This window comes from Festucalex cinctus, chromosome 4 (genome assembly GCF_051991245.1).
Source record: "Festucalex cinctus isolate MCC-2025b chromosome 4, RoL_Fcin_1.0, whole genome shotgun sequence".
Lineage (NCBI taxonomy): Eukaryota > Metazoa > Chordata > Actinopteri > Syngnathiformes > Syngnathidae > Festucalex > Festucalex cinctus.
The window spans coordinates 13,846,428-13,872,646 of record NC_135414.1 but is presented as its reverse complement, the minus strand read 5'-3'; the positions used below and the strand labels follow the sequence as shown (position 1 = coordinate 13,872,646).

The following is a 26,219-nucleotide window of genomic DNA, read 5'->3' as shown; positions in this document are numbered from 1 at the left end:
TTGCACAATTGCTGACTGGCATACACGCAGGAGAGAGCACATTATGCCTCTTCTAGCTTCTCCTTATTTTTTTCCCCCCGAGAATACATTCAATTATTTATTTATTTATTTATTTATTTTACCTATTGACATTTGCATATTTTGAAGTCTAGAGCTAAATCCCTCCTGGTCACTCCCGAGTTATGGTTGAAACATGCAGTTGAGACCCCAATTCTACTCATTGGCCCTGCTTGGCCATGTATATGAGTTGCCAGCTTTGTGTCGTACAGTATATTATTTTAACTAATTTGTTGATTTGAGGTTTTATTGCGTTTTTTTATTCTACAGTAATGCTACCTAGTCAGTGGCTGTTGTAGACAGTTTTACCTGGGGTGGTGAAAGGGTGGCGGGATGTTCATTTGGGAGGGCAGAGGTTATAAACCCGCCACGTGCAAACATAGACACACAAATGCACACTAGGCAGTATTCAAATTTTGACAACGTTTTACCGTCTCCTCATCGGGGTTTCCGGTGATTCCGTCACAAATTTTTGACTTATTTTGTGTCATGGCCGCATGCGCCAGAGTTCATGACCTGTTATGTGCCTGTTATGCGTCTGTTTAGGTACTGATGTAACAAGTGACTGTTTACAAAATGCGATATTCGTGATGTCAGCCTTTAATCCTTTAGGTGATGTCGGGGACCTATGTGAGGTCGTTCTTTAGTCCTTTACGATTCACGGTCTGTGGGTGCAGGCTGAGAATTGTGTGTGGTTTGCCGGATTATTGTCCAACTGTTCTGGGTACAGCGTCCCTGAGTTTCTGCCTCTCGATGTTAATAAATGGAGAAAACCTTATTTGTGTCAGCATTTGGGATCCAAACCTCTCAGCACATAACATTTTGTAGTTTACGTCCCCCCAAGTCCGTCTAGGTAGTCCGGAGATGTGATGTATTTCCACTTCTCGCCATTACTGTCTTCATGCAGATTTTGCATACAGCCTCATCGACATGTTCTCGTTCCTGCCGTCAGGCCTGAAGCCAACATGCTGCCAAATTGTGGCAGTTGCAATTTTGTGGGGACAAATGAGCCACGCAACTGCCGACTGGCCATCTTGTCTAGTGATTGGCACCTGACTAATAGAAAGTCTGACACAGTTACAAGAAACATCATAGCGCACCATTAGTTTTAAATATTTAAAATTAAAATATATTTAATAACACATTAGGTCCTTATGTCTTGCAGTTTTTTTTTTTTTTTTTTATGACAGTAATGAAAGTGACAGTGTTGCTATTTTCAGACACCGCGAGATAACGTATTACCATACACCACTCAACCCTAGCACGCGCTTTTCAAATTCAGGTTTAATTTTCTGCATTCCTTGGCAAGTTGTATGCATATCACATGAATAACATAACTTAAAATCCAGTAGCAGGTCCTTTTAGGCTATGCAATAGCAATTCTTATCCATAGGAATGCCACCAATGATTATTTTGCTAGTCGAATAGTCACCATAGTCATGATTAGTCGACTTATTGGATCAGGACTAAAACTAACGATGATTTAATTCACCCATTACTTTACTTCTCCCCAATGACGATTGATGACATCATCAGTAACTGGTTGACGTCGACTCGATTTTGATCATATTAGTGTTGAATAAAAAGACTCTGAAGCTGTGTGACTCATTTTGTTTGTTTGTTTATTTTTTATTTTTTTTTTATTTTTTTTTAAAGAGCTCAGAATTGTTCATTCGGTAGTCTTACCGATTCAACGTCTTATCATCATTGCTCTTTATTTATTTTATTTTTTATTATTTATTTTTATTTTTTTTGTGTGTGCGTGCGTTTGCGTGTGTGCGTTTGCGTGAGTGCGTGCGTTTGCGTGCGTGCGTGCGTGCGCATGCGTGCGTGTGCTTGCAAATACGTATAAATTTATACTCATTAATTCACATAAAGCCTTATAAATATCCCATTACCCTTCGCCTTAACCAGGTACTTCAGAATCTTGCCAGAGTCGTGAGGTTTAAATGGTCAGGAGACCAGAGAAAAGGTCAGAAAAAAATAAAGAGAAAAGAAAGATCAATCAAAGTGAAATCCAGCACCGACCAAACACTTCCTGCCTTCCCCATGATTACAAAATCAAAGTCTTACGCCAACCCCGGAAGCCTCTAAATTCCAGCAAATTTAGCGAGATGAAGCTGTGTGACTCCTAATGCAGTCACCATTATGTGAGTAACTATGACATCACTTAGGGTGGCAGTGCTGTGTCACCTCTGAGCACGTCCCTGACTTGCCCCCCCCCAACCACCATTCAACTTCTTCTGTCCACCTTCGACCCGACTTCACATCAGTGAATGCGAACTTGCATTAATTTGTGTTGACTGCAAATGCTGTCTCTTAAACATGGTCACAACAAGTCTGACTCCCACTGACAACCAGGCGGATTCAAATAAAGACAACACGCAGCAAGCCAGTAAACACAAACACACACCCGACACAAGAGGAAGAACGGGCATGTGTATTGAAACATCACGTTGTGAAGGTTTATCAAGGCATCTGCAGAAGAGGGCGAGATATTTATCCTTATCCTAGTATCCTATGTGGTCCAGAGCCACTAGAAACATCCTCAGCAAGCTTGCATTAGTCACATTTTGGCATGCTTTTTTGGGGAGCATAAACTGTTGGTGGCTTTCCCAAAACGGCTCCTCATTGACACACGCACACGAGAACGCGCACAAGCAGCATGAATTGACTGGTGGAGAGAGTGCAGCTCAATGGACAATCCCAGAGTTGCTCAGGCTTTTTAGCATCAAGCAGCTTATCCAATCACATATTAGATTAATACTTTTTATGAGAGTAAGCCAGTCATAGAGAGAGGCATATGGAATGTGTTGTGGGCTCATCTGAAAGCCTAAGAAACATTGCATAACCAAAGGTCATTGTGTCATGCATGTGTGTGTGTGGTTGTAATGAGTGTAGATGGAAAATCAGCTGAGTGGATAAAAATATATTTTCAATTTAATGGGCATCTCAAGCTGTGATTCTGTGACCATAACCTGACAGAGATGGACCTGGTGCCTATGATCCGGAGTACCGTGTGGCAGTAAATGCACATATGAGTGATGACAATGCTGATCACAATAATTGCGTGCCTTTTATTTTAATTTTCCAGTTACAGAAACACTACTGGGAACATCAATGCTTTATTTATTTGATCAGTTGAAGTGTTACACTTAAAGGTACAGTGTGTAAAAGATAACCACTAGATGTCGCCAAATAATAAAATACAGCCGTAGTGCATGCAGTTTGAAACACGCGGAATACGGTGACTCAGAGAGACCAAACTCCGCAAGCCTACCACCAATATTACTATTTGGCATGAGTCAGGTAGCATATTGGCGATCGACAGTGACTTGGCAGTCGGGAAGAACCCCCCCGGCAAGCAACACCGAAAGACCGAGCGAGCTGGAATTAGCCGGAGCAGCTAACAAAAGCGGCTAGTGGGAGTTAACCAAGCCATAGGCTGGATCGAGCGACTAACAAGAGTGTCTAGTCAAGTCATCTACTTTTATATAGCAGTGGAGAAAGCTAGTAAAAGATTTTAAAAGCAAAGCAGAGGGCAACAAGTGGCGAGACTCAACAATCACATCCTGCAGGCCCACCAGGGCTAACTACGTTTGCCAAGTTGTCCTTTGGACATCCGTAGCAGGAAGATGGCGGTGAAACATGGCAGTCTCTTGTAAGGTGAGGCTCCAGCCATGTTATAATTACTGATTACGATGATATTTAGACTTTTTACAACGGTTACGCCTGGTCCGCCATTTTGGCCCGTCAGTCATTTTGGCTCCTCGTCCTCTATTTAGCCCGCAGTGTTTTCCACTCGTCTGCTATTTAGCCCTTAGCTAGTGCTAGCTAGCGCTTGTGCACTTATGGGAGTATCTTTGGCTTTTTCGCCCTCTTTTTTCCCACATCATGGCCTCAAAGAAGAACACTACATCTGCTATCAATGTTGGTCCAGCCAAAAGGAAAGCAATTACCATGGAAACGAGGCTAAACATCATAAAAAGATCGCAGAAAGGAGTGACACCGACGAACATCGGCAAAGACTTGGGCTTCAGTTGGACAGTCATACAACATCATAATTTTTTTTTATTTTTTTTAATGTATTTTAGATTTTTTTTAATGCAAATTATTTGGATGTAAATATTGACTTTAATGGGGAAATTCGACTTAAGTCGAAATTTGGATTCACCACTAGAGTTTGCAATTATGAAATGAGTCAGTTTGTCAGTCTGTTGATTGCCAGTTTCTTTTACTGTCCACTAGTACTGTATTTATATTAGGACTCTTCTGAATAGTCCAGTGATGGGCAACCTAATGCTGGTGGTCTTCACAATTTTTCATCAGTATTACTGGGGGGTACATAGGACCATGCACTTCCGAACTAGATGTACAAATTCTATGACACTAAGCAGCTCATTTTGCTCCATGATGCCTTGATACTTTTTTCACTCAAGACTGAGCCTAATTTAGCACAAATTGCCACTGTTGATTAATGTGTATATCGTCACTTACATTGGCATCAAGCAGATCCATGCTGTCTAGGCTCTTGCTGCGGTGAATGCGACCTTTGATTCGACGCAAGGAAGGTTTCCCCTGGCTCATGGGCAGGGAGAGGGTGGACGTGGCAGGCATGGCCATAGCACCAGCACCCCCAGTAGCACCTATAGGCCCATCTGACGAATCGGGAACACCAGAGGGTGACGTCTCTCCGTCTGACGGCGTTACCCTGCAAGAGAACGAGAGTGCAATGATGTTGATGCTGTTTTCTGCTATGTTGATATTTTCTTGTCTGCAATCCCAGGGTCAAATCAATAGTGCTGTATAAACACAGAACAGAACTGACAATGCTTCTCACCAACTTGAAGCTTCCAGACTAAACAACCTCATGTCTCCGCATCAGTGTCGACCCAGATTCAACGCGATGCTCAGTACCACGATTTAAATCTTCAGTGCACACTGCTTGCCAGCAGGAACTGATGCATATTCAAGAGAAAAACCCAGAGATGCCCACGGGATCAAAGGAAGACAACTTGATGCCTTTTAAAGGACATCATCTCCTGTTGGGTGTGGTGACAGTCAAGCACATGTGAGTAATTGGGCTGAATGTCAGCAGGGTAGCCTGCAGATGGGTGTAAGGTATGGAATGGACACCTCTTTTATTATTAGGCCACGATGCTTGACGCCGATAGTACCCTGACATTGGAGTGAGAAAAAAAGTCCACATCCCATGCCCATGCTTGAATATTAAATCTAAAAAAATAAATAAAAAAAAAAGAATCGACTATATATACATAGTTTTATTATATATATTTACTGTCATGGAATGGTGAAAATAATAAATTAAAGGGACGCTTGATTGAGATGAACATGGGCATTTATATGAAAGGTCTCTATGTAAAAATGATGTCAGTACTAAAATTCACCCCCTAAAAATCTCTGTAGTGATTTAATACGTTTTTATATGACTACTAGGGGTGTTAAAAAAAAATCGATTCGGTGATATATCGCGATACTACATCGCGCGATTCTCGAATCGATTCAATAATCGGCAGAATCGATTTTTTTTTTTTATTTATTTATTTTTTATTTTATTTTTTTTATTTATTTATTTATTTTTTTTAGGATTCACACCTTGAGCATGGAAGAATGTTATATGAACGGAACAATAAGCCTTAATATTTTATTTTAATGCTGTTCAAACATGAAACAGATTACAACCTCTATAAGACTGAAATTTCAGATAAATAAATAATACATTTTCATATAAATCTTACACTCTACAAGCTTACTGATTAGTATTTTCTAAATTTGAATGAAAAAAAATCGCAACAATCGACTTGTAAATTCGTATCGGGATTAATCGGTATCGAATCGTGACCTGTGAATCGTGATACGAATCGAATCGTCAGGTACGAGGCAATTCACACCCCTAATGACTACATTTCATAAATTTTGCCCCGCCCTATTTTTGGGCGTGGCCTACCTTTTACACCCATCTCAAAACCATTTCGCCCCTAATATAGATATATAAAACACAGATACAGTATAGCAATGGAGAGAGAGCGAGAGAGAGAGAGAAAGAGGCATTTTTAAAAATAAAAAGTGTGTGGGGGTCCACAATTTATTGTTGTTTTTTAACATTTAGTGTGCTGAGTCCACTGAGAATATGCTTATTAAGTACAGAATTGTTGGCTATTCATTGTGCATGAAGGCCCTAATATTGCAACTATTGAGAGTGACAGATAAAAGTAAAACGTGCGCTTGCTTGTGGCTGGCCTCTGAATGATTTATCATGAGTGATGCTGCTGGTTTTTGGGGCAATATATTGAGTCATGCCTGCCATGTCAGTGCCGTTACAATTTAATAGCACTTTATTTTATTTTTTAAAGAAAAAGGCAGACTCTCACAAAAAGGCTGGCGCACACTCATCGTGTCCCCAAAACAACCTCTTCAGTGAAAACAACAAAGCGCATGTCTTGCGGTACAGAAATAGAGAAATAACAAGAAACATTGACAGCAGTGAAAAGTAGTTCATGAATTTTGCATAAGATTTAAGCCCAAAATAGAGTATTTCCCTCCTGCCCTGGATTAAACAGGTCAGTAGCAAACTTCATCAATTACTCAGAATGTCGGAAATGTGCACATGTAATTGTCAAACAGCATCCGAATCATGATAAATCAAGTCCAGACTTGACACAAAACTATAATTGCACCATTCAAAGTCAGAGTCATACTGAACACTGAGCTCTGTCATCTCGATTGTTTTCTAGGGATGTTTGATACCACTTTTTTATACCGATACTCAACTCTTGAGTAGTCACCGATACTGATACCAAATACCAATACCACAAGTACATAACACCCCCACCAAAAAAGACAGATAATTTTCTGTAAAGAAAGACCTATATATCATAATATAGTAGTTTTCCTTAAAAATGCATGAATTCCTTCTAATTTCTAGTACAACCACAAGAGGTACCATCCATCCATCCATTTCCTTGACCGCTTATTCCTTACAAGGGTCGCAGGGGGTGCTGGCGCCTATCTCAGCTGGCTCAGGGAAGTAGGCGGGGTACACCCTGGACTGGTTGCCAGCCAATCGCAGGGCACACAGAGACAAACAACCATCCGCACTCACAAGCACACGTAGGGACAATTCGGAGCACCCAATTAACTTGCCATGCATGTCTTTGGAATGTGGGAGGAGAGTGGAGTACCCGGAGAAGACCCACACGGGCACGGGGAGAACATGCAAACTCCACCCAGGAAGGCCAGAGCCTGGACTCGAACCGGAGTCCTCAGAACTGGGAGGAGGACGTGCTAACCACTCGATCACCGTGCCGCCTCACAAGAGGTACCGATACCTTAAAATAAGGCTGGTATCGTACTCCCCCATCCCTAATGTTTTCTAACAACCTCTACAGGTCAATAAATGGTGTATTTAATGTTTCTACAGCTCACAGTTGTCACTTTAAGAAGCCAGCTCACTGTGAGTTGAAAGTGATGAATTAGGGGAGTACCTGGGTTCATTGCTTTTAGACTTATATGAGCTAACACTCTTTATTATGACAGATGTTTCCATGGAGAGCACTTTAGTCTACTTTAGTAAGGGCTGCAGGGACAACACCAGTGTGTCATATCCCGATTAGGACACATACTTACACAAAACGTGTGATTCCTCTGCACTCCTGAAGTGGCTCTTAGAGAAAACTATCTCTATGCATTGTAGTGTAAAGTATGATTAGCATAAAGCGTTGGATATACTGTACTATGCTAATGAGAATCCTTTGTTAATATCATCCAGGCCACAACGTGATGGTCGTGCACCAAAAATAGCTCGACTGAAGTAGTTCACTTTGTTCGACTTTACACGCTCAGCAGCCAAAAGCAAAAGTTTGAGCATTAAGACAACAAAGACGAAACAAAAGGAGACAGGTGAATAAAGCATGAGGGAACAGGAGGCTGCAAGGCGAAATGAAGACACGGGGAATAAGGAGAAGGACCATAATGAAAAGAGACAAAGGACAGAGGGACACTGTCAGCGTATGGCTGTGAGTGCTTCGTAACGTCTGACTCTTCAGCCGCAAGTGATGGGGGCCGTTGAACATGCATCACTGTGCTAACGGGCCCACTGTGGCGGGCACGCGGTGACGAGAGAAGCGTGACACATGCTGCTTGATTCACAGAACCTTGATTTGGCTCCTTGAAAGGAAAGCAAACTTCTGCAAATACTATTTTGCCATGGTTCCAATAAACATCATATTGACACATTCAAAATGGAATGAAATTGCGGGCCTGTGCACAAAACACAATTCCTCCGGACTTTTAACAGTAGCAGGAAACAAAACAAAGTCAAGGAAACACATTACACAGCCTGTTAGTTGCGAGTCAGAATGTGTAAGCCCGTTTAAAGCCACCTGGGGAGAGCCGGATGGGATCAAGTTAGTGTGTGGGCCAGACAAGCCTGACAGATGGAGAGCGAAGATTAGGCATATAGACATTCAATCAAACAAGGCGGGACATCAGGCATGCTCGGGTGCTGTCTGACCCCTGCAGCGAGGAAGGTAAACATCTTTTTTTGCAAAGCACACACAAAACATGATGTTGCCAAACAACTCTGAAAAACACAACAGATGTCAAAGTCTTTGTTATGTTGAGGTTTGCTGGGAGGAAAAGTTGTCACACACAACTACATCACATCAACTTCACAGATCCACAGACTGAAACTAACACACCTCACCACTTTTGTAACCTTAAAAAAAAGGGTATTGCCCCCCCCCCCCAAAAAAAAAAATAATAATAAAAAAATAAAAAATACACTGCATATGCATTTTAAATCATGTACAACTTATATTTACTTGAAAACACCACAAAGACAAGACATGTAATGTTCAAACTGATTAATTGAATTGTTTTTAGCAAATAATCATTAATTTAGAATTTTATGGCTGCAACATGTTCCAAAAACACTGGGAAAGGGTCAAGTTCACCACTGTGTTACATCATATTTTCACTCTGTCAACATTCAATAAAAGTTTGGGAACTGAGGACACTCATTATTGAATGGGGGACAGGTGTGGACTGCAGGCAGGCCAGTCTAGTACACACACTCTTTCACTACAAAACCATGCAGTGCTGAATGTGATTTGGCATTGTCTTGCTGAAATAAGCATGGGCGTCCACGAAAAAGACGTTGCTTGGATGACAGCATGTGTTTCTCCAAAACCACGATGTACCTTTCGGCATTAATGATGACATCACATGTGTGCAAGTTATCCATGCCATTGGCACTAACACAGCCCCAGACCATCGCAGATGCTGGCTTTTGAACAATTTGTCCAGAACAATCCGGATGGTTCTGTTCCTCTTTGTCTCCCGGATGACATGACATCCACAATTTCCAAAAACAATTTGAAGTGTGGACTCGTCAGACCACGGAACACTTTTCCACTTGCATCATTCCATCTTAGATGAGCTTGGGCCCGGAGAAGCCGGTGCCATTTCTGAGAGTTGTTGACACATAACTTTTACTTTGCATATTAGAGTTTTAAGTTTCACAGTGATTTCTCCAGATTCTCTGAACCTTTTGATGATATTATGGACTGTAGATAACGAAATCCCTAAATTTCTTGCAATTGCACGTTGAGGAACATCGTCCTTAAACTGTTTGACTAGTTTCTCACGCACTAGTTCACGAGGTGAACCTCGCCCCATCTTGCTTGTGAATGACTGAGTAATCAGGCTCAGGAAAGCGCCATTTATACCCAGTCATGCCACCCACCTGTTCCCAATTAGCCTGTTCACCTGTGGGATGTTCCAAACAGGTGTTTGATGAGCATTCCTCAACATTCCCACTCTTTTTTTTGCCATCTGTGTCGGCTTTGTTGGAATATGTTACATTCTAAGTTACTTATTATTTGCTAAAACATTAAATTTGAACATTCAATTTCTTGTGTTTGTAAAGCACTTAATTTAATATAGGTTGAAAATGATTTGGAAATCATTACATTCTGTTTTTTATTTGTTACACAACGTCCGAACTTCTCTGGAATTGGGTTTGTAAGTTCCTTTTTAAGGTAATTGTGGCAACATGCTCCTACACAATGTAATGACGCCTAACAAGAAAGCACTATGAAACAGCTTTTATGAATATAACTCATTTACAACGGGCACAGACCACTAGCGCATGATGCCTCTAATGGAGTGACCAGTGAGTCTCAAATCCAATGGAAGCTGGATAGCAACAGAAAAGTGTATACCGTAAAACAACAGTGCAGATCCTCCTCCATAGCTGAGTTTAGGAATGGTTAAAGCTAAAAGAGGGTCAGAACATCTGATCAGCCTGACAGTAAACAGATTAAACTGCTGTCAGGCGATTTCTATGAACTGGACTCCTGCTATCCCCTTTTCAACTAGACATAAATCCGCCGAGCAGAGGACAAGAAATAAAATAATAAATGGCATCTCTGTCAGGGAGAAGTGGAGCCCCTCCGCTGTGTCCTTCTCTATTTGAGGGACGGCAGTGATGTATTTCCTCTTGTCAGCTCCCTGTGAGCCATCATGTCAGTCGTGAGTCACCACAGGTCAAGAACGCGTGACTCGCAGATTCTAAAAGTCATTGCTGCTCTGCCGCGGATGGGGAGGCTGTGAGTCTCTGATGGGCCCCTCTTTCCATTTAACGCCTTCTGAAGAAGTTATTACTTCACCCTTTATAAAAGTATACCTTTGCCTGAATTACACATACAATCAGTGTGAAATGTTTTCACGTTGGCTTTGGGTGACTTTTAATAGAAAACAATTGAAAAGAACATCTTTTTTTTTAATTCTTTGTATGAATGGTGTAGCCTGCAACAAGACTAATCAGTGAGGACAAAGGCCATGTATAAGATTTTGGGGTGCAAGTGCTCTGGGGGGGAAAAAAAGGGCACTTTTGCGTAAAGGGAATACCTTATAGAAGTGAAAAAATAAAAAATACACACAAAATAATAGCTAATAATTTAGCTAATAATAGCTTCATGCCTGCTGATTTTGTATAAACCACTTAAAAATAAAATGTGAACAGCTTTAAAGATTTCAATTAAATTAACATTAAGGAGCAAATCAATATTAAATAAGAGCTTTAAAAGGCGCTAAACACTAGTTAACGTGACTCTCTCTGGCCTTGACTCTGACCTTTCATCCTCATGTGACATTGTCATCCAAAAGAGCAGAGAGGTAGCTTCCCTTAGCTGCTTGCTGTAGCTCCCCCCCCCCCCCCCCCCCCCTTTTTTCAGCCTCTCCTTTCTAGGTATTATGCTACAATGAGTAAATAAATAGACCAATTAGTAACCAAACAGACCAAGGGCCTGAGAAAGAATACGGCTAGTTGTCATTACAAGAAGGCAAAGGGGTATTTTTCACAGGCAAGTGACAATTCCAAACAACCGAGCATTTCTGATATTTCCACAATGCAACTCAAATCAAATGCTTCGACCACCAATGAGTTGGATTGCTTTTGCATGTGACTACTAGCATAATACAAACCAGATACAAACAACAGTTCATTACATTTTGAAGTCAAAATAATCCCCACAAATCAAATTACAATGATCCAAAGTCCAATGCTTTTCAATGCATGGATCACGAAGAGCTTCATTTCACCGTCATTAGTCTGACTATGTGGTGGTTATCACGTTATCTATTATTGAATTAGCATATAGCATTTTACCTAGCTAATTAGGTGGCCATTTGGCTAATTTATGCTCAGTTGTTTGTGCCGTATGATACATGTTACTTCACAACAAAATGGTTATAGGTAGCGAATAGAGGGCAAACAAACAATACAATTTCACTGGATTCAGAACAAAGTTACCTGGCAGGGGTGAAGAAGTGTCTATCCCATCCCACTGCACCCAACGGTGGCTAGCCAACCCCCATACACACACTTTTAGTCGTGCAGCTTTTCTAAGATTGTGTCAACATTGACCTGTCCTCAGTAAAGTGTTTATTTAAAAAAAAAAAAAAAAAAAAAACTTTCCAAAGGGCACTTTAGGCAGAGGGGCAAGGGTGTCAGCACCGCAGATGAGAAAACTGTCAGGAAACAGCAACATGTTAGCATGTTAACGAAACTTGGGAGTTAAAAACAGTGTTTCTCAAATACGACCTATTTTAGGTGGGCCGTGAATAGCTACAAAAAAATAGCATGTAAAGGTATTTGTATTCTGCGTTTTTCAGAACAGTACAAAAGTGCACTAAGTTGTCATATAGAACATACAATATTAAGTACCGTAAGTGTCAGGAAATGTTGCTCACTTGCGCTACCTTCTCGGTAAACAATCACAGTGCAGCTCAGTCTTCTTTGGCGAGTGAATGTTAAAGCTAACAATATGTTTTTGGCAGTATGACAAAATAATTTGAAGCAGTGTTGAATGTAAAAATGAGAAGTTACTGTACATGTGTTTTCCGAGGCCATTTGGACTTCTAGAAAGTGGGTTGCGACTTTGCAACAAAAAGAAGAAGGCTACGGGTCCCAGGGTGACAACAATTGAGAACCACTGTTCTAATTGATGACACATGCAACAACTGAGGAATGGAACCATCAACTGAGACAGGTAATTTACCTACTTAAGCCACTGCATCCATAATAGCTTATGCATCCATTTTAACTGTCTTAAATCAATGATTTATTTGTTTACGTTCGACAGAATGAACAGTATGAATGAAGATTAGTCAAAGAGACCCACAAACAACCAAATAAATCATCCGTAATTATCTCCTCCACTCTACCCTGTGGTTAACCTTCATCTCGTTGGGGTCACCAGAAAAAGTAATGAAGGAATAATGCAAAGCAGTACAAGAAAATCTTTAACTCTGAGCTGGGAATCTGCCATGTAGTCTGAATTAATGTTGTTTTTCAACTGAGGGCATTTTTGGTTATTTTATTTTAACATAGAAATAGGCACTTAAAAAGAAAATATTGTGTATTTATACCGATATCTCTTTTTTTCGTGGGTGGGGGGGGTAGGAGGAGGGGTGGAGAGTGGACACTCACCAAAGTAAACTGTTTCCATTACCCCATTCCCAAAACACAGACATACCCCCCCAAAAAAAAGACAATCCGCATGGACGTACTCCCACTGGAGGCTCAGCGAGCGGCTGGTGGTAAGGGGGCGAGCCGCGAGTCATTTAAACCCTTGTTAATCTGTTCCCTTTAGTGGCATAAACCATTTGAGAGGAGATTACAAACATTCTGCCCAAAGTAAGAACATGCGAGTTCCGGATGTTAGGGAAACACAAACACACACAAGCGTGTCTATACCTGCACTTTGCTGAAATACACTAAGAAGTATGATCTCCAAAGCAGTTCTGTTAATAAAAAAAATAAAATAAAATAAAAAAATGGTGGGGCATAATCGAAGACTAATTTACCTTTACACAAGAATATATCAATTACCTTTACACAAGCAGGGGTGGAGCCAGAAAATTGTCAGTGCCGTGACACAATGACTCACAATGAGGTTTACCATAAACTGGCATATGCATCCACACACATAGAGGTTGCGAGTTCTACTTTGGCTGTACACTGGACAAGGCAGAGAAGTCATTGTTTATCATACCATCAACAGTTAGGAATACATTAAAAAGATGCTCCATTTCAATAAATAAACACTGTTAATATGTATGCTGTAGTTTTGTTTTTGTTTACGAAAATGACCATTTGTGGACTTCTTTCATCACGTCTTTCAAAAACACTGTTAAATTTGTAATTAGATGATTAAGGATGTGGAGGTGAAACTTCCTCCTACATATCGCTGGTGTCAGGCCGAAACCTCAAACTCAAAGTCACAGTTAGCTAAATTCAATTTCTATCTAGCTATACTATTAGTCAGTCCACGTGTGGGTGTCATTGTATTTATTTTTTCTTTTAATATAAATTATTGACAATTTTTCAATGTTGAAAATGGCTTACTCTATTTGAAGATGCAATGTTAATGGTTGAACAACCATGCCGTTTTTGGAGTCTCCTGAAAAGTGACTATTTTTAGTTTTGGCCCAATGTATGTAACTGATTTCATCCTTAAGCCGCGGAGAGATATAACCAGTTTTCCATTTAGAGCATTGCGGTATGCATGTTGTTGATGACGGTTAAGCAGCGGAAATAGAATGTAAATACAGCTCCAGATGTGACATCACACATCCCACTATGCACTGCGGCAAACGTAACCAACACCACTTTGGCAGGATAGAAAAACGCCACATTACAATGGTTGGCAGAGGTTGTGCACCAGGATGCCACAACAATATGAGGCAAAAGCATTCTACAGGCTACCAAAATAGGAACCAAGGCATAGCCAATGGATCATAGTAGCCATATAAAGTGCCACGATCAAGATGGAGAAGTGAGATCCTTCTCGTCGTGGCGGTCATCAGCTGTACTGACGATTCCGGACATCTGGGAATTTCTGATATTTATGCAACACAATGCAACGCGAATGCTCCCTTTACAGGGTGAAAACAAACAGCGTATTGCTTTTGCCTGTGACTAGCTTTTAAACAAGGCAGATTGTTGTAGTAGTCAAATGACATTGCAATCCCATTTTGAAATCAAAAGTAATCCTCACTTCAATGAGTATGACCACCATTTTGATGGAATTGTCAATAGCGACCACTTCATATCAGGTGATATGTTTCAATTACTGGATTAGTTAGTTCTGTAGATGTGGCTTGATTGTATACCATGGTAGTTAGTAGTTACAGGGGTGTTACACGCTCTCATGCTTTACTTTGATTTCTCACGTTAAGAAAAAGTATCGTAACCAGGATGGAAAAACTAATGTCCAATTCAGTTTTCAATAATTAATTTCCGTCTAAGCCGAATTGGAAAAAACTCTAATTTCCAATTCAATTTCTAATTAATGTATTTTGCCGCAGGTATGTTGTTTTCCTTAAAACAATATCAAATGATTTAAAACCGGATGCAACTACTGTTGAACTATAGGGGCCGACTGCCGTTGCTGCCGAGCAAGTGAAACAGAGCCAAGTACAGTATGATGTTATTACGGAGTTGCTGAGTGAAAATCTCACCAAGAGCTGGACAGAAATATAAAGAGAGCAGGGGAAGATAAAAAAAACAAAAAAAACACACACACATTTTTGCACGATTTTTGGCAAACTTGTGATTATCGTGACAGGCCCACCCCAGACTCGGACTCCTGCTGAGGTAACTAATACGCATCATTGTCAGTTTGTGTAGGATTACGCTTCAAGGCCTCCTTGAGTGGAACTGGGTGGGAGGAGGGGGAGGACAGCAGTTATGGAGTAGTGTGTGTGTTCTTTCTGGGAGGGACGATGTGGGGTCAAGCGAATGAGAGGGCAGACTTGCGTGCACGTGTGGGTGTGTTTTTCTGTGTTGTAGGGAAGAAGGGAGCTGACTTTATGCATCATTAAGCAGGTGGACTGGGAACACCAGGCAGAGCTGTCACTCTAAGTGGGAAGCAGGCAAGACATCTGGTCCATGATACAAGAGGATACACCCACGTGTTAGGAAGAGCTGTGGACAGTTTAAAGGGACGTCAGAAAGATAATTACTATTTATGGATGTCTCAAATTAATTAGACTTATGACAAAAAAATAAATAAAAAGTAAAACATCATCTTGTTTAGCGCCGTGTGTCCTTTGAGGAACACTGCTAAGCATGCCAAACTTGCATGTCTTTCATTATCAGGGCATGAATATGAAGGCATTGAAATTACTTCAATTCTGGCAATTGAATAATTCTGTCAGAATCCAGAGAACAAACAAGCGGTCGTGTTTATCTGTAGTTTGAATCTGTTTTTTTGCTGTAACTTTAATCTCAGTCAGAGCTCAAGCCGTGTTTAGTTGGATTAAAGGGTATCAGTTGCCAATGGATGGGCAGACTTCCAGGTGCAGGAAGTACTTTCAAGTCGGCGTACTGTATATAGTTGTAGTCAAATGCATTTATGAAATTATGCTGATGCTTCTTGGAGGGTTGTGCACCTTCTAATTAAGCGTCATCAGTCACATCCCCTTGAAAGGCACCATATAAATCCAAGCTATCATCATTATGAAGAAATGTCAACATTGCAGCAATCTACTCAATTTTAAATTTGCAAATAATATTAAGTGGCAAGTATAAGTATCAAATACATAAAAGTCTTCATCCAGTCATTTTCACATGGTAAATAGTAGGGCTGTGCAATTAATCAAAATTCATTTACAATTTCAATTATTACACTCCACAATTACAAAATTGGGATAATCATAAACAAACATATTAATTATTAATACTAATTTTGAGCTGTTTAAATGTATATATTTGCACTTTTTTTAAATTTTAAAAATAACTAATTTAATTCATCTTGTTTGGTCCAAAAGATACTTACATAATTATAGTGTTTCAACAAAATGTATTTGTCTTAATATTTTTTATGTTTAAATATTTTCTTGTTTTGCACCAGAAAAAAACAACAACAAATGATTGATTCATTTATGATTTCAATTATTACACTCCACAATTAAAAAACTGGGATAATTATAAACAAAAATAAAAGATTATTAATACTAATTTTGAGTTGTTTAAATGTATGTATTTGCATTATTATTTTATTTTTTATTATAAAATAACTAATTTAATACATCTTGTTTGGGCCAAAAGAAACTTGCATAATTATAGTGTTTCAACAAAATGTATTTATCTTAATATTTTTCTTGTTTTGCACCAAAAACAACAACAAATGATTGTCCTAGTTGTGATTTCAATTATTACCAGATTAATTGTAATTGATATTTTCTTTATAATCAAGCAGCCCTAATAAATAATATTACAGACCCTGTACAAAAAAAAAGAATGCTGAGAAAAGTAGCACAACGGATGGTTAACTAATAAACAGTAAAAGCATTGCTGTGCCACCGTTTCAAATTAGCATGATAGTTTACTCTTGTTTTTAGTCTTTGAGAGCAACAACATGCAACAACAGCAAACAGAAAAAGAACAAGACAAGAACTCAAGTATGTATGTGAGGAATTTCTTGTGTGTGCATTGGAATGTTAGCCAGCTAATTAGCATTACATTCATCTGTTCAGCAGTCAGTAAATAAAGGCCAGCTAGCCTAATGTGTTTTTGTTACTTCACTGCACTGTCACAGTAGCAAACGAAGGGTGTTTGACAACTTCAATTGGATGTCGGAATGGAGACAACAGGTTAGCCTAGCGCTAATTAGCTGGTACGGAGCAATACAGATGGATTTATTGGGCCCCAGCAAGAAAAAACACCCTGGATTCTACCATTTGTCAGTGTATGACAAGGGATCCTGAAAGATGAAGCTAATTGAACAAAACCTTTTCAGGGGGTAATGCCGCTTCAAATTAACGAATGAATGAGGCTTTGTGCACAGTGCCTAGTGACATATGAGCAAAGGAAGAAGCTAAGGCAAGGAACTGGATACATTTTGGCTATAGAAATTAGTTTTGATAGTTTGAGTCTCTATGACATCAACTGTCCCACACCTCTCAATTTTAATGGTACCGTCCATCTTGTCATCATCTTCCAAAAACATGGATGTAGTCTTTGACTAACAAACACTACCTTTTATAAGCGGTATGCGTTGTGCAGTATTGCGTGACATTCCAGTTCCAGTATGACAACATGGCAGCCTTTTTCATCGTAGTGTATGCGTAGTATGTTTGATTTAGAGCTATAATAGCCATGACATTTTGCATATAAACCATCAATACAGACACCAGAAAGGACTGATCAAAATGTAGCACATTTTCTATGTTCCTGAGGTGCAACATAAAAGATAAGATGATTAGCTAATATTTGGGAACACTTAATATCACTTTCAAATTGGTGTGTATTGTGCTTGATTTGATATGCATGCGCACAAGGAGAGCAAAGAGGCATGTTCATACTGGATTTTAGATGCAATCAATATTTCAAGATCGGCATTCTTTCAAGGTGCCGTCTCGAGGTATTGATTGCACGTGCCACTGAGGTCAGAGAATAGGCGGACAAAAACACACGTGACTTGCAGTAATATTTTTCTACTCAGTGCAAAGGTCACCATGCTCAAACTAATGGTAGAAATGATGAAACTCAACGGTGGGTTTCAACTTCCCTGTGTGCGACGCTGGCTTCACTACGAATAGCGCTGGACATGGCATGCAAGTGAAAGCACGGGATGACTTCATGAGGCGAAGGCACACCCTAGATCAGCTTCTCTTCGTTAAAGTGGCTGTCGGAGGCAATACAGTAATCCACTTTTAATGGCCGTGCCCCTTCCCCCACCCTGATGTAATGGCCACAGACATACCGCCGCGCCGCTCTTAAAGGGAGAAGCGTCAAAAGCAAGTTACCACTATGTCCTTTGCATCCCATTTGACAGCAGTCACATGAGCTAAGAAGTGAAATCAAATCCTTTCCCTTGTGTGACTAAGTCGGGCATATTACTGCAGGCCAGTGATTCCCAACCATGGAGCCCTGGGACCCAAGTGTGCCATGATGTCATCAGGTGTGCCACGGGAAATTATACATTTTCACTTCATTTGGCCAGTTTTGGAATATTTCATATGTCCCTGATAAAATTAATTGCAAAATACGATACAATGTGCTCTGATAGCTCATTTAAAGAACAAAGCATTTTTTTTTTTGCCTGTGCCTGCTACCTAAAATTATATGGAGGAGCAAAACTGCCAAAATTCAAAACAACTAAATGACTACATAAATAAATAAATGACTAAAAGTGAAAATAAAAATGAATATAAAAAACAATATAATTCGAAAATTATAAAAAATAAATATAAATGGAAATAAAATAGTACAGAGTCATCCATTGTTGGAGCTCTCCATTGCAAGCCGGCGAGACTTCCTTGTTCACCGAGCTGCTCATTCGACCAATGACAGGCAGTTTGCAATGGCTGAGTCCAACCCAAGACACACTTAGGACCGCCCCCTTATTTGAATGACATTTTCACTTGGCAGTGCGGCCCAAAACTGCCAAAATAAAAATAAATAAATGTCTAAATAAATTTCTATATAAATAAATAACTGACTCTCTCTCTCTCTCTCTCTCTCTCTCTCTCTCTCTCTCTCTCTATATATATATATATATATATATATATATAATTTATTTTTGGGATATTTTGGAATATATTATATATTTTATATAATATATTTTGAATTACATTTTTTTATTTCCATTTTTATTTTCACTTTTAGTGAATTTGGCAGTTTTGGTCCTCCATAAAATTTGATTTTAACATGAAATATAACAATTAAAATATTGATGACATTAAAAAGATTATATTCTTTAAAAAAAACAAAAAAACAAAAACTAGTTATAGACATATTAGACACACTTTAGTTGTGTCCCTGAGATTGTATTCAGTCCTGTTAGCCCAACATTAGACATTCTGAAAGATTTGGAATATTCCACAAGTCGCATGGTCCGCAGGAAGTTTTTGCATTATTCAGCTCCTCTGCAGGCAGGTTTTGGCATTAACACCCACCAACCAGCCAAACGTGGCGGAATTTCAACTGTGGAATGTGACTGCACCACACTGACTAGCCACTCTGGTGGGTTGTATTTCAAATCGAAATACATGCCAATATTGGCTGACTAGTCACGATTACGTCGTCAACGATCAAAATGGTAACAAAATAATTTTATTGTTTATTTTTTTGAAACTTTGTTTTTCTCTCAAATTGTTGTCTGCCTTCTGTACTTGACCCCCACGCGTAGTAGTAGTAGTAATCGGGTCAGCTGTGATTTAACTGGAAAAGTTGCGGCTAACTGGATCATGGCTAACCGGCGTTAGCAACAGAGCCAAAAGTTTGAGCATTTCATCAAAAATGGAGGAATGCGATGAAAAACCTTGACAGCATGACAATGATACACAAGCATCTAATGTAAAACGCACGCAAGCTGTGGCTGATGAAATTTATGACCAACAGGGAGGGCCCAATTTTGTGCCCAGTTATTTATTGTATTTAATTAATTAATTAATTAATTAATTAATTAATTAATTAATTAATTAATTTGTTTATTTTTTTTGGGGGGGGGGGATTTTGCTAGACAACCACAGATAGACTCGGACATTTGCTCCGTTGTGCGCCATTATGGGATGGAATACAGCCGACTCCTGGCCAGTTGAAGTGGCTCCCTTCATTCGCTTTCAAATCAGACCTCTCACTACCCACACCCACAATCGAACCACACAGTCATGGAGGTGCTATTAAAAATATTTAATGATAATCATTCACTCAATTAAATGATTTTGACAATGATTCAGACGGATTGTGTCAGACGTTTGTCATATTTATGAATGAAATCCACCACATACGTCCTCAGAGCACAAAATCTGTCTGCCTGCGCCTTCAAATTTAAATCCATCAAAATTGTGTTACACCACCTGCGCCACAAGTTAAACTTGGTTTTAGTTATTCAAAAATCTTTTGGTCACCAAACTTCATTAGTGCGGTCTAGCAAATTCACGAACACACTAAATTAGACTTGCCCCGGCACGAAAATGAAGACACCTGTTGATGAAAACAGGGCCCATATCATGTTTCCTAGTTTACCTGAAAGGCCCCATTTTCTTGACCTAATGTGGTTCTGGCCTCTGGCCAGGAATGACTCTTTCTTCTACACACTGACGTGTGATGGGGGTGGAAGTGTCCATCCACAGAGGCATCCGCAAGTGGATTTCTTCTTTCAATTCATAAATGTGCTTCCCAGGCACCAATCTCCTGCATCTACACACCATGTTGACCCTGCAGCTTTCTCTTTGAGCTTCATTTAAATGTTTCCTATCACAATCGCACATACCTGGGCTTGTCTCGGAAGATACCAAAACTAAAGAAAACTCCACCCATGCCCACTGTTAGACTGCACTTTGTGCTAGACTTGCACTGGGCACGAAAATAGGGCTCTGTATGTTTACTGAATTTGAACATAAATATATCTGCCTGGTTTGCTTAAAATAACTAATTTAATACATTTTGTTTCATCCAACAGGAACTTGCAAAATAGTCTTCATAGAATTTTATTTGTTTTACTAATTTTTATGTTGAAACATTTTCTTGTTTTGTACCAAAAAGTAAATGATAGTTCTAATCGTGATTTCAATTATTACCAAAAATAATCATGATAATATTTTCTTCATAATCGAATAACCATAATGCATCAGGTACGAACTTAAATACTGCCTTATATATGCAATAGAGGTGAATACAGAAGTGTGCCAGCCTATGAAGGACAAACGTATAATGTTAAAATTTTGGAGTGAGTTGCTCTTTGTGAAAACATGCATAAAACGGGAGTTTTTATGCAAGCGAGCACTTCTCATGAGGGTGGCGGGTTCTAGGGTTACAGTATGTTGTTTTTCTTCTTCTCTGCAAATCCTTTGTAGTTGGAGTGGCTCATTTACACGTATGACTATTCCCTTGGGTCAATTAAAAAACAAAAAAAACAAAAAACAAAACAGATATTGCTCATTTTTAATCTGGCAATAGCCAAATGGATATGCTTCGCAATATTCTCCGAAGTTTGTGAACTCACAAATCCCGCGAGAATTCATCTTGCGAGAGCAATACGGTTAGCACATTTTTCTCCTTAATTAAAAGAAGTGCTGACGTAAAACTGTGGCTCCTTCCATCAATGAAGTCACCCATCCCTGCACTAACATTGTAATCCTTCCATTCAGATTGTGACTGAACTACACCCCAACTCATTCCAACTTCTTTTTTTTTTTTTTTTTTTAAATAGAACCTAATTTGCAACCATCATGATCAAATTGCTCAATCACAAACTAAGACCCTGTATTATTGGTTATCATTGACATGTGTTACTTTAGGCTACTTGACAGCATGTGATGTTGATGATGATGATGAAGATGATGATATAGGTACGACTACATAGAAATTGATGACAATGTACGCATGTGTGGCTATGTGCATGCGTACATGTGATGGCTGATGTTTATGTACCATTAAAGCAGACAACTGGTCAAATGGAGTGGGAAAACCATACACACGCATAATGAGTGAAGCCTTCAGCAAGAGACTCCCACGTGCACAGGAAGCTACTGAATAAGTAATTAATCGAGTGGGGCTGTTCCCTTTTTGTTTTTACACACCGAAAATAAAACAAAGACAAAAAAAAAAACAAAGAAAAGAAATGGTAAATGCATAGATCAAATGATTTTAAAGAAGAAACCTCAGGCGGACTTGAAATGAGCTGAACAGAATGAGTGTTGTAAGAACACCTGCATGCTATTGTGCGCTTTTGTGTGAAAATAATGCAAGATCATAACAAACATGCAAAGTGAGTCACGCGCTCACGCAAACGTACACAGCGGGCTGAAGGTAAAGAAAAGGAGGATAGTGTGCAGGAGAGGGCGGCTAGGCAGCCACTTCCGTCAACAGCCGCTCGTGCTCAAATGCAACTTTGACACCTTTGGTGACCACAACGCGTAAGAGGCTCAAATGAAAGCTTTTCTTCCTCGACACCCAACAAAGACACATGTCCGTTTCCATGCGCACGCACGTATAGAATATAGTGTATAGCTACATGTATACCACCGACGCCCCCAACTCACCACAGCTGTCTCTTGGTGGGGAGGCAGTCTTTGTTGGAGGCTGTCACTCCCATGGCCATCTGCATCACCGTGATATATTTCTGGTACTTCATCTTCGGTCTCCGTCTCTCTACTTTGGAGCGCTACTTCGAGGAATCCGCGCTCCGCACGAGCGGCGCAGGTGAGCGTGCGTTCAAATGTCTCCAAAGGTCCCCCGACATCCACCGCGCGTCCGGCGGCATCAACGGCGCCATTTCCAGGGGGAGCAGTCCCCGGGGAGCCGAAGGAAAGGTACCACGCCGCCGCCACCCTGCATGTCTGCGCGCTGCCCCTCTAATCTCATTAGAGCTCAGAATAGATTGGCTAATCCATTCAATTTTAGGCAGGACGGGCTCATTGTTGTGGCTCGCCCGGGAGCGGCCACTTGTTTCTCTTTGCCCACCCTCTATTTTGTTTAGTTTGATCCCCTCAGAAAGAGTGAGGAGAGGAGAGTCGGAGAGGATGCGGCGGCGGCGGCAGCATCCATGAGTCTGAGAGGGAGGAAGAGGAGTGCGCTCACAGAGGAAGAGGAGGAGAAGGGGTGGGGTGGGGGGTGATGAAATGGTTTAGGAGAGGGGGTTACAACATAATAGCAATGAAATAAAAAAATCTCAGCAACGATGGACGCCTGATTTACGTTTAAAGATAACTACAGAGGGAGAAGGTGCGTGAAAAAGATGGAAAACAGAACTGTAGTACACATGCATTCAATACATAAACAGTAACAAGAAAAAAATATTTTTTGTTGTTTTAAGCACAACTCTAATTCGTGATCTTCATGAACACACATATGGCAAGCTGTTACACAAAGACTAACTGAAAGAAATAGGGGAGCGTAAATTTGTATTTTTGACGATTAAAGGTACAGTCAGTGATCCATAGCGCCATCTAGTGGCAAACTCAATTCATTCATTTTAAAAACCAACTGTCAATAGTATATGCAAAAAAAAAATGTATCACATAAACGTTTTTTTAATATACAGTGTTCCCTCGTTTTCCGCTGGGGTTAGGTTCCAAAAAATACCTGCAATAAATGAAATCCGCGAAGTAGTTAGCTTTATGTTTTACAATTCGTATAAATGTTTTAAGGCTCTAAAATCCCCGACCACACAATTTATACACTTTTCTCATTGAGGCATTTACATGTTCTCACATTTCTCTCTTGTTCAAACTTTGACAATGTTCAAACCTTCATAAATTTGATAAAATGGGTATATTACTGTAAAAAAAAATATGCAAAATTGCACTTGAAAAAAAATCCGCGATACAGCGAGACCGCGAAAAGTGAACCGCGTTATAGCGAGGGAAGACTGTATGTCTAGTATTCAGTCATTATTATGGTTGTAGTCTCATCTTACTAGAGGCTGCCATGTTTCTCCGCCATGTTTCGCAAACGTAGTTACCCTGCCTTCACGAGTGCTGTTCATGTGCTTTTGTTTTGTAGCAAAAAACAAAAAACAAAAAAAAACAAAAAAACATGGAAGCTGACATACTCTTTGCTCATAAAACTGAACAATTATGGAAAATAATGAGTTGTAAAGGCCAGGACATCGAATTGTGTACGCTAAGTAATTCTGTGGATTCTAAAACAACCTGCTAGCGGACGATAATGCCCTTATAAGTGTTAATATTTCTTGCTATTCACGAATCCTTCTGCGCTCGGAAACTAGGGTTATCAAAATAAATTCCCATGTTGTCCAGTGGAAAATACGTGAGGGGGCATTCACATGCAATTTTCTCATCAATATGTAGTATTTTCCATATGAAAGGCAGTATTAGCCAATGGTGGCGCTTGCATCACGCGTTGGACTCAATGGCCTGCAAGTGGTCGTGGTTGAGTCCCGTGATTCAGGCTCCCGTCACTTGTCACCTTCTGCTTTGTTCCCGCACGTTTTTACAATTTTTTTTTTTTATTTATTTATTTTTTTTACTAGCTTCTCCCGCTAGTCGCTCTTGTTAGCCACTCCAGTCTATGGCATCGACATTTAGTGGTCACTAATTACACACTGTACCTTTGAGACGTCAAATTATAGTTGCATTGTTGAGCAGAAAGCAAACACTGTTAGATGTTATACTTGATTCATTTTTGACTTCTGAAAGAGAATACCTGTAACTGACTTGAATTTAGGTGAGAAATTGTGTTCAGTTTGAAACTCACCATTCCTGTTAAAATGGTAAAATGATTAGAGCTCAAACAAAACAGCGCCTTGTATGGTACTTAAGAAATCAGATGGCATTACTCAATTACACATTTTGAGGAGTTTGTTAATTATCAGGGAGATGAGAGAGAGGACTGGGTCACCGAACTTGTTCCCGTTCTGAACAACCGTTCATGTTCTGAACTGTTATCAATAAATATTATGCTTATTGCGACTTTACATTTTCCACAGAATTTGACATTGCGCTTCATAAAAAGACTCGAGTTTAAATCCTCCATCATCTCTTTAAGTGATACTGCACAGCATGATGTCTTAAATTGCTGCGAAGCTCAAATGAAGGGTGAGATGATGCTCCACTGTCACCGTATTTAAATATTTACTGAGACACATAAGCAATGTGAAGGTCGAACAAACTGCTGTGTATACACCCGGAGGCCTGTTGAGATTGCTCATGCGCCCGAAAAAGTCAATCAAGAATGGATAACTGTACAGTGCTAATGAAAAAAAGTCACCGAGCAAAAGCAGCTCACACTGGCTCGGCACACATTGGGAAGCAGCTGGTGGGGAAGGTCAAAAGGGCTGATCTCAGCATGGCTTGATCTTGGCAACACAGCATTCACCGAAAAACACACCACAAAACACCTTTTCCAAAGTCATCTCGCGTGCACTTCTTGACATTGGAAACAAACATAACATACAGACAAAAAGCCTGAAGGAGACAGAAGATGAGATGATGATGTTGGAGGAAGAAAGTGGGAGGTTCTCAGGTTAAATCCCCTGTTCACCTTGAGCAAGATTCTGAACCCTGAATTGCTGCTGATGCTGCATCAATACTGTATGAAAGCGCTATTTGCTTCCTTCCACCGGAGCACACACCATTGTCATCAATCATTTTCATTGTTTGAATGAGGCAGTTTTAGTACCTTTCTTGTAGGTAGAAAATTCCTCTTTAAATGCAGACCATTTACCAATGTAGTACGAAGCCAGAGGCATGGTGAACAATGCTCAACAGTGCACATGTATTTCCATCTACCTATTTTCTAAACTGCTTATTCTATTCAGAGTTTGTGGGGAGTTGGCGCTTTTGGAAGAGGCAGATTGAAACCCCAAACTGGCTGCTCGTCAATCACAGGTCATATACTGTATAGAGACAGACAAGCATTCACACTCATCACTGAGCGGGAACTGAACCCACTCTGCCTGCAAGGAAGTCAGACGAGCGAACCATCACATCCAGTGACTACAATTATGTTTCATAACATTTTCCACAATTCATTGAATTTTTTATTTTTTTTTTAATGGTGGGTATTCGGGCACCAATCAATTAGGATAGGTATATACATTTGGATAAAGGGTATTACAAATCTGGAAAACTGCACTTGTATTTAGTACATCAATTTTTCT

The 26,219-nt window shown here is 39.9% G+C and overlaps 1 protein-coding gene across 10 annotated transcripts in view; it reads right to left on the bottom strand.

The window, feature by feature from the left end:
* Positions 1-23,143, bottom strand: part of tjp1a (tight junction protein 1a) — a 126,949-nt gene extending 103,806 nt beyond the window's left edge. For 7 of the 10 annotated variants that reach the window (XM_077519060.1, XM_077519063.1, XM_077519064.1 and 4 more), the window contains exon 1: positions 4,555-4,768. In XM_077519060.1, coding sequence (XP_077375186.1) covers positions 4,555-4,680 — 126 coding nt within the window. In that variant the 5' untranslated portion in view covers positions 4,681-4,768. Of the gene's footprint in view, positions 1-4,554; positions 4,769-22,638 lie in introns of those variants that run through there. The other 3 variants (XM_077519061.1, XM_077519069.1, XM_077519062.1) reach the window with 1 other exon arrangement.
* Between the last annotated feature and the right edge of the window lie 3,076 nt (positions 23,144-26,219).